This window comes from Branchiostoma belcheri, unplaced genomic scaffold, assembly GCF_001625305.1.
Source record: "Branchiostoma belcheri isolate BF01 breed outbred unplaced genomic scaffold, Haploidv18h27 scaffold8, whole genome shotgun sequence".
Taxonomy (NCBI): domain Eukaryota; kingdom Metazoa; phylum Chordata; class Leptocardii; order Amphioxiformes; family Branchiostomatidae; genus Branchiostoma; species Branchiostoma belcheri.
This window is the reverse complement of record NW_017804464.1, coordinates 1,930,857-1,940,524: the sequence shown is the minus strand read 5'-3', so window position 1 is coordinate 1,940,524 and position 9,668 is coordinate 1,930,857. Positions and strand designations below refer to the sequence as shown.

The following is a 9,668-nucleotide window of genomic DNA, read 5'->3' as shown; positions in this document are numbered from 1 at the left end:
AAAAAAAGGGAGATAATTGCCAAGTGCCAGTTTTGTAAATACCTGTCGAGATTCAAACAGCTTGTCCTTGTATAATTGCAGTATGATTTATTTAGAATCTCTCATTTTTGTTTGGGGAAGGGTATGGAGTGAAATTCCTACATTTGCTCCGAAGCAAATGTTGGCCTTTCTAGTTTAAACGGATTCAGCTTCTTCATTTTAGGGCCTAAGGTCCTGAAATTTGGTATGGAGGTACAGTGGGCAAATACCCCTAGGCGTTTTTTAAATTTGTGTGATACAGGCTTTTAGAATGTTTTTATTTGAGTTTTTTGGCTGTGTTATAGCAATGTATTACTGTGTTAGTGTGCCGTGTTTACCACGTCTGGGCATGAGTCATCACAATGGAATGCAGGGCATCAACCAATAGGCATGCAGCTTTCCTCTATTCTTCTTGCTGATTGGCTGTTGGGATTTAACTTGATTAACACCTGCACAGAGCATTTCCACCTGCACAGAGCATTTCTTGCTGATTGGCTTTTGGGATTTAACTTGATTAACACCTGCACAGAGCATTTCCATACTGACAGTATGTCTTTATTCAAGTGTTTTGGTAGGTATTTCAAGCTTTTCTGCTCCAGCATTGGAATGCGGGGCATGAACGTTTTTTTTTTAAATCAACAGTTTGCATTATGCAATTAAAAATCCTAACCAATAAAGTAGGGAATAGCTATCCAACTGTTGTTTTAGTTGTATGTTACTTCATATTATAGTTATATCAATGAAAATCATTGTTTTCCCTTGTGTTTCTCATTCTTTCCCTGACATGTCGTAAAATGTGGTGAACCCATCGCTGTATTTGCTCCAAAGCAAATATTGGCCTTTCTAGTTTCAAAATCGTTTCAGCTACATTACTTCCATCTTAGTATTACATAAGGGCATTTACCATGTGTTTTTCATGCCTACAGCAAACCTTGGACGACCTTCAGTCGGAAGAAGACAAGGTGCAGAACCTCTCCAAGCTCAAGGTCAAGTTGGAACAGACGCTGGATGACGTAAGCAAACATCAATATTCATCTACACAAACAAATGAAACATTACAGTCACTTTTTAAACGGTAGGTGAGGAGCCAACTGCGCCACCTAGTAATCATACATATTATTACAGTAGATGCCGTTAACCGTGAATTGACCTCCGTTCCAGCTCGAGGACAACCTTGAGCATGAGAAGAAGATCCGAGGTGACGTGGACCGGGTAAAGCGGAAGTTGGAGAATGACTTCAAGAACACCCTGGACCTGGTGTCAGAAACGGAGCGATACAAGTCCGAGTTGGAGGAGAAACTAAAAAAGTTCGTACAATGATGTATTTTGATTTTTTTTCAGGAAGTTTATGGCACGTTATATCTTTGCTAGCGCTATCATTACTTTTGTGATAGAAAGGCTTCTTAAATTCTTGACTTGATTACTACTTCACAATAAATGCATACGAATCATTTTACCCTAACACTACTGAAGATGGTGTAAACGGTAAAGGTGTGGATTGATAGGAACTACATGTTTGGCTTTTCTAGGCGAGAATTTGAGATCAACGCCCTGCACGCCAAGGTAGAAGACGAGACCAGCATGGCTCAGCAGCTACAGAAGAAGGTGAAAGAACTCCAGGGCCGAATTGAAGAGCTGGAAGAGGAACTGGAGACAGAACGTGCCGCCAGAGCCAAGGTGAGAAGATCACCATACTACATGCGGGCCGCACTTGTTCTGTTACACTTTGAGCTAACTACTGCCGTTGTGTTTTACGTTATTAATTTCCAGGGAAGGATATCCTTCTGCGAAAGAGTACTGTTTTCAATCATGTTTGTGTGTTCGCAGCTGTAGCTTACGCTAAGTTTGACGGATTTCTGTCAATGATTTTTGGTATATTGATTAAGTATAGAGGCCCAGCGGATTGTTTTTGTTTTTTTAATTGCATCTGCATGAAAATGTGTGCATTAATCCACCGGAGGTCATGGCTTGTTGGTTGTTAGAACTTAACTGATACATGTACAAGCAAAAAATTGAGACAGATGTTTTCCCCTATGACCTACATGTAGCTTGAAAGACAACGCGCTGAACTAACGCGAGAACTCGACGACATCGGCGAGAAGCTAGAGGAGTCCAGCGGCGCTACCGTAGCACAGGTGGAACAGAACAAGAAACGGGAGGCCGAGCTACAAAAGGCAAGTTTCAAACTTACTATTACTTACTTCCAATGGAATGTATATACAGTAGAACTATATTGTGGGTTACATTCAAGTCACTTCTTTAATTTTCCAAATATGTCCAAAAATGTGATGTTCCATTTCATCATTTCAGGTCCGACGTGAACTTGAAGAGGCCACGATTTCACACGAAGCAGCGACGGTCAGCCTGAGAAAGAAGCACAACGACACCGTGACAGACCTGACAGAACAGGTGGAGGGACTCCTCAGGGTCAAGGCCAAGCTGGAGAAGGAGAAGAACACCCTGCGGGTAGAAGTGGACGACCTCGCGGCGACCATGGAACAGGCGACTAAAAACAGGGTTCAAGCAGAGAAGGCTAACAAGCTGCTGGAGGAGCATCTCACAGACGCAAACGCGAAGGTTGAGGAGAACCAGAGGTTACTCCAAGATCTGATGTCGCTGAAGCAGAAGCTGACGTCGGAACATAACGACCTGATGCGGCAGCTGGAGGAGTCCGAGGCGTCGTCCAACCAGCTGAGCCGGACCAAGAGCATGCTGACGCAGCAGATGGAGGAGGTCAAGCGCCAGCTCGAGGAGGAGACCAAGTCCAAGAACACGCTGGCGCACCACCTCCGCGCCATCCAGACGGACTGCGACAACCTGCGGGAGTCCCTGGAGGAGGAGCAGGAGGGAAAGTCCGAACTCCAGCGCAACCTCACCAAGGCCAACGCCGAGGTCGCCGCCTGGCGCTCCAAGTATGAAACGGACGCTATCCAACGAACGGAAGAGCTGGAGGAGGCCAAGAAGAAACTTGCTGCCAGGTTACAGGACGCAGAAGAACAAGTAAGTAACGCTTATGATTTCTAATGGCCTGCTATAGGTAGCTATATTATGTGATTTTCCGTCAACTTACGTGATGAAATATGATACTGTTTGCCGTTAAAAACCTTCACTTTATTTCAAATTGTATCACATTTTCTCGGAATGTTGCAGCAACCTCACATAATTTTCACATTTATGCTCCTGGTAGTGTTGCCCAGCCATTTGCTGTTGGGAAACGTACGAAATGCATCTTCTTATCTTTAAAGTAAGGATTTCTTGTCCCACAGGTTGAGGCCGCCAACGCGAAGTGCGCCAGTTTAGAGAAGACCAAGAACAGACTGGCCGGGGAGGTGGAGGATCTGATGCTGGACGTGGAGAAGGCCAACACCGCCTGCGCACAGTTGGAGAAGAGACAGCGGCTGCTCGATAAACTGGTGCGTCTGCCTTATAGTTGTGTCTGATGTCTAAATATTAACTGTATATTCAAAGCTGGGGATATGCTATGGTAAAGAAAGATCCTTAGTACATCGGTGAAGGTTAGACATCTAGGTAATAAGATACGCCCAAAACAGTTACGCAAGCAACTGGATGTGATCTTCCAAAATCATATCCAGTTGCTTGAGTAGCTGTTTTTTTTGGAAGATTGTTAGTTGTCTAAGTTCGATTTGAGAAGATAGAATAAATATGGCGTACGTTAGAGCATACCAACGCTCGAAAACCCCCAAATATAAAAAAGTATGGACTTACTTGACGTTTTTCTTATTGTTGTTCATCTTGAATCGCAGGTAGTAGAATGGAAGGCCAAATGCGAGGCGTTACAGCTGGAGTTAGACGCCTCGCTGAAGGAGAGCAGGACTTATCAGGCCGAGCTGCTCAAGCTGAAGACCGTCATGGACGAGGCAATGGAGGCCCTGGAAACCACCAAGAAGGAAAACAAGGCTTGTCAAAGTACGAAAAGCAAAGGAGCAAAGATTATATAGCATTACACACACAGATGTATGCTTACGCTAATAGGGCAGTACTACATCATGTAAATAAGTCATTATGGCCCTCTCTGGCGTTACTCTGTTACATTTTATTACTCCCACTAAAATATACGTAGCACTTTTACAGGGTATCATTAAATAAAAATTAGTCTACTGTTTTGAGAAGGTTTACATTTCCCTCTACTATAAATGTGTTACTCCTTCTCTTCTGTGGAGTACTGGACGCCCAATCATTTCATTTTACGAAACTCATAGAGAAAGAAGCAGAAAGGTAATTAAGAGGGACAAGAACTCCTTTGCACAAACAGATTCTTTGCACCAAGACAATACAATGCGGACACTAGGCAGCTGTTAACTGATAATGTGACCATATATCTAGATCCATTTGGAGGCTCAACTTTGCTAGCTGCACCTCGTAATGAGGAGGACCGATCATGTTGATGATAAATGTGTTAATTGTGCCTAATTTTTTATTAGCTGAAATCAACGACATGAACGACCAGCTAGCGGAGATCGCCAAGCAGATCCACGAGCTGACGAAGGCGAAGAAGCGTCTGGAGACGGAGCGGGACGAGCAGCAGAACGCGCTGGACGAGGCGGAGGGCTCGCTGGAGATCGAGCAGGGGAAGGTGGTGCGGGTCCAACTGGAGCTGGCGCAGCTCAAGGGAGACATCGAGAAGAGGTTGGCTGAGAAGGAGGAGGAATTCGAGGCCACCAGGTGAGGCCATCATAGTCAACCATTGTGAATATTGCTTATAGCTGTGTAATGCAGCCAACCCTGCCCAAGAACACCACTCTAGGTCAGAGTACCGCCCGCACCTATACATGGTGCATAGGCTAAAGCGGCGCCCATCTCCGTTTCTGTGGCCCTTGGGCAAGCACTTCAGCAAGGGGCTGGTCCAACACACGGTTGCGCAAGCACTTCAGCAAGGGGCTAGATCATTGGTAGCTTTGCATGTTTACGTTTAACTCCTATACTCTTTCCCAAATTCTGCGTAGTAAGCATGCAGAGAGAGCCGCTTGTAAAGTCTTTGGTATGACAGTAAGACAATAACAATAGAAAGTGACGTTCGTCGCAAAGGTTGTTATCAATGGAGAGAAAAATATGACAATAACTCATAATTTTATACCAAATTCTTTCCCAGGAAGCACCACCTTCGCGCCATCGAGTCGATCGAGGCTCAGATCGAGGCTGAGAACAAGGGTAAAGTGGACGCCCTGCGGATCAGGAAACACCTGGAGGGGCATCTTAACGACATCGAGGTGCAACTCACCACCGCCAACCGGGCTAACGCCGAGGCCAGGAAAACTATCGCCAAACTACACAACCAGATACAGGAGATGCAGGTAAAATCATGATTTCAGTATGGAATAGCTATTCATCTACCACAAATTACGTGACAACCAGTTAAAATGTTACAAAGGCCAGGAAAACCATTGCCAAAGTACAGTGATAACCAGGTACAGGCAATAGAGATGCAGGCAATAGCCCATTGTCATCCCATACACACTCCTATCTAGAGCTATCCAGAGCACACAAATGGGTTATTTCGTCATCCATAATGGTGTAGATCGGACCAATTGGCCATGATATTGTTGCCACTGAATTAGATTGTTAGGAAGATAAGCCATTTTTTAAACAGATATGTGTCATGTCATCTGCCTCTGTAGGTTCAGATAGACGACGAGCAGCGTCAGCGGGACGAGATTCGGGAGCAGTACAACATCTCCGAGCGGAAGAACCAGATGCTGCTGGCCGAGACAGACGAGGTGAAGTATTTATGATATTTGGGACTTGTTTCTGCGCTGTTTTAAATATGTCCAATGTAGGAAATACTGTTACTAATGTGCTAATGTGGGGAAGTATGTGTCACTACCATACAGACCGACTTTGCCACCCTGAAATTACCTTAAAGTGCGCTTTGTACCGTCCATCTTCCCACCAGGTTCGCGGGCAGTTGGACACGGCTGAGCGGTCCCGTAAGACTGCCGAGGCCGCCCTGGTGGAGAGTAACGAGCGGCTGGCTGAGCTGAGCACGCAGAACTCCGCCCTGGCCGGGCACAAACGGAAACTGGACGGGGACCTGCAGGAGATTCACGCCACCCTGGAGGAAACCATCTCCGAGCACAAGCAGACCGGCGAACGGGCGAAAAAGGCCATGGCAGACGTGAGTGGACCTCAATGAAAAGCCGATCAGTTAAATCTGCTTAAATGTATCAAATATGCCCATTGTTGTTGTCCTACCAGTGTACATGGTATTTTAACTATTTTTCTCTCCCAAAAGAGCGTCTGTCAACATAAGCTGGACAAAATGCTAAAGGTTAATCAATGTAGCTGTATCGTTTCATGCTATATTGCAAGTGTGCATGTTGGAGGCTTAACAGGTCTTTAATTGTTTCTATTTGGACACTCTAGATACACACTTCTCGACACCTTCTTTTCCAGGCTTCCCGTATGGCTGAGGAGTTACGTGGAGAGCAGGAGCATTCTCAACAAATGGACAAAGCCAAAAGAACTCTTGAAGCGAATGTGAAAGACTTACAACGCAGGTTGGACGAGGCGGAGGCCATAGCACTGAAAGGCGGAAAACGTGCCGTGGCGAAGCTCGAGACTAGGGTAAATGGGTACTTTTGTTTGTGCAAGCTGTCATTTGCATGGTGATGCTGTAATGACTGGTAATTTTCAAAGTACGCTCATATATCCTTATACAAAACCACTAGATCGTATATTGTAATTGAGAAATAGCTAGCCGTTCCTCGAGCTCAACTAAAAACATTGACCCAATGGAATTTGCGACCGAATCTCTCGGTTTTCATCAGATTTTTGGACCTGGAGAATGTTTAATTTTATGTCTTATTGCGTAACTTACCACCTCAGAATCTTCATGGCAGGATTATAATGAACAGCACTATCTACCTTGTTCATAACGGGAATGAATATGCCTACAGAAAATTATAAATAAAGGGTTCCTGGAAGTTGTATGGCAAGGAATCGATATCATAGAAATGATGGTCAACTTAGAGCAAACAAATGAGAATAAGCAGTGACACATTCCTTGACATGTCTAGATCCGGGACTTGGAGACCCTTATCGACGAGCACAGACGTCTTCACCAGGAGGACATCAAACAGCTGCGTAAGAACGAGCGCCGCCTCAAGGAGATGACTTTCCAGGTACTGCAGCCTGCATGTCGTCATTCATCTGGATTTGTGTAAACGTCACCTAGCGGTTTGTTTAGGAACAGCGGGGACGTTGTTTCCAGTATGTGTGTTGTGAGTATGCTGACAGGCAACGACAATACCAGAGTATGGAAAAGCACGACACTAAGTGAAACGTTAAGAAGAACAGAAAGTTGAGAAGGATGGAGAAAACTAGATTTCCGGCCTTCTGTAATTTCTGTAATGCCCCAACGGTTAAATAATTAGATTAATGTATAGATGAGGTGAGAAGATGTTTTAGGTTTTCGATAGACTCTCCGAAATCTTAAGCATATGGTTTGTTTAACCCTCCAGGCTGAGGAGGACGCTAAGAACCAGGAGCGTCTCCAAGAGCTGGTGGAGAAACTGCAGCTGAAGATCAAGGCTTTCAAGCGCCAGGTGGAGGAGGCGGTAAGTACTAGTACTGCAGGCATTATCAACTTGTCTCTTGTAAACTAACATTCCAACCATTCACACTGTTCACAGTAAAGGAGCAAAAAAGCTAACATGTTGGTCAGTGTGTCTGCCATAGCACTAGTTACCGTGGTGACAGACATCTGGTCTAGGCCATTGACCTTAAGAAGAAGAAACTGAGGAAAAACGATATGTTTCCTACCTCGCGTACTTTCAGGAGGAGCAGGCGTCGAGCAACTTTGCCAAGTACCGCAAGGTGCAACACGAGGTGGAGGACCACTCCGAGCGGGCCGAGATCGCCGAGGGATCCCTCAACAAGCTGCGCTCCAAGACCGTCACCTACACCGTCAAGACTACACGCCATTCTAACTAGGACGTCAGCCACCTGACACGGCCATTCAGTCGGATTTGCATCTGCTTACAATGATTAAAATGCTTATAATTAGGCCCTATTCCCACTCTGATGAAATTGTCCGGATGGGGCCGAATTGATTCGCTTTGATCCGGATTCCAGCCTGCTTCGAGCCGGATTGGAGCCAGATCGAGCCGGATCGAAGCCGGATCAAGGCGAATCGATTCGGCTCGATCCGGACAATTTTATCAGAGTGGGAAAAGGGCCTTAGAGGCAAGGAATCGAAGGGGCATTTGAATATACTGACCAACGACCGACGGCCACTGTGACCAATAACATTATTGTCTAATGTCAGGGATTCTTCAGTTGTATTGTTTTTTTATGACATTGATGGCTTAGAATTAGGAACGTTGTTTAATACATTTAAATGGCCTTTCAATTAGAGCAATTTGATCAAGTACATGTGTACTCTAGGCAATAGTATATTGCTGTGCCTTCGTAACCGCTCACTGTAAAACAAGATTTCCTATAGACCAATATAAAGAGGCACCATGGAAGCCTACTCATGGCCATCTGGTCCTATACGATGCTTGCCACGTATGTTGCTTGGTTGATGGGTCAGACATGTAGAATTGAGCTTAAATACTGTTACGGGTCTGTGACTGTAATCCCATATACAAATGCAAATTTACCCACGAATTCCATGTTTTAACCATCCATCATGGCGGACAAAATTTACGTCACGGTCACGTGAGTGCAAACACCCTATACGTTAAACAGCTGGTCCGTATGACCAAAGCGCTGTACTTTTTTTTGTACCTATGCAAAACAAAATTGAACATTACGTAAGTGGCTAAGAGAAGCAATAAAATGCACTGTTACGTCAATGGTGGGTTGGTTTCTTCCCTTGATAGATGGTACTAGTATTTAAATGCTATCCTTTACGTACTTGAGCGCGGAAGGAAAGAAATGATAAACCCTTAGAATAAGGAAAATGAGAAAGAATGATGTAGCCATACTCTAGATTCCTCCTGGACTTGTCGATGAAGTAAACTTGACGTGATTATGAAAACAAATCACTTGGTATTAAGAAGCTGTGAGGAGTAAGTGCTTTTTCAAGGTGAAGGCGACCCTTCGGAAGTACATCACTCATAATCATACACGGCTAGCATTAATTTCTAAATAATAACAGCTTTAAGAAAACTGTCATTCATGGGCAGTTTCGGATGCATTAGAAGGTCGAATTCTCGTCACCCTTCCAATTATGGAATCCACACTCCGAGTCAAGTACGCAATTAAAACTGAAATTCCATGTTTAAAATATGAACACCACCGCGGATAAAACCATTTTCCTATCATGTTTCATTCATACAAATATTCGGACGCCTCTGAAATATCTGATATCATTAATATCCATATACAGTTGGTATACCCAGTACGGACTAAATGTGAATGGATCTCCCGACATTCCGGTCCGAGTAAAGGTCCGAGTCTCTGTAACTTCGCAAGGGCGAGGAAGTCACCGTCTGTGGAACTTTAAAGGTCACGAAATGACAAAACTATTGAGCGGCCTGGCTAGACTAATTTGTCCATCCAGCAGGGCGTTACGGTAAGAACATAAGAACCTTTACACTGACAGACCGCCGGTCCAATCGAACATCATCGTGATCAATTTGAAACACACGACAGTTGGAAACTTACCACAGATAAATATGGCTTTA

General features: G+C 44.6%; 1 protein-coding gene across 1 annotated transcript in view; it reads left to right on the top strand.

The window, feature by feature from the left end:
* Window positions 1-7,968, top strand: part of LOC109486024 (myosin-16-like) — a 19,642-nt gene extending 11,674 nt beyond the window's left edge. Inside the window, exons 22-36 of the mRNA XM_019789718.1 lie at window positions 945-1,031; window positions 1,180-1,325; window positions 1,548-1,695; window positions 2,067-2,192; window positions 2,329-3,018; window positions 3,285-3,431; window positions 3,783-3,945; window positions 4,461-4,701; window positions 5,129-5,330; window positions 5,655-5,753; window positions 5,930-6,151; window positions 6,430-6,600; window positions 7,053-7,157; window positions 7,497-7,592; window positions 7,813-7,968. Coding sequence (XP_019645277.1) covers window positions 945-1,031; window positions 1,180-1,325; window positions 1,548-1,695; window positions 2,067-2,192; window positions 2,329-3,018; window positions 3,285-3,431; window positions 3,783-3,945; window positions 4,461-4,701; window positions 5,129-5,330; window positions 5,655-5,753; window positions 5,930-6,151; window positions 6,430-6,600; window positions 7,053-7,157; window positions 7,497-7,592; window positions 7,813-7,968 — 2,799 coding nt within the window. The remainder of the gene's footprint in view (window positions 1-944; window positions 1,032-1,179; window positions 1,326-1,547; window positions 1,696-2,066; window positions 2,193-2,328; window positions 3,019-3,284; window positions 3,432-3,782; window positions 3,946-4,460; window positions 4,702-5,128; window positions 5,331-5,654; window positions 5,754-5,929; window positions 6,152-6,429; window positions 6,601-7,052; window positions 7,158-7,496; window positions 7,593-7,812) is intronic.
* Window positions 7,969-9,668: the final 1,700 nt, after the last annotated feature.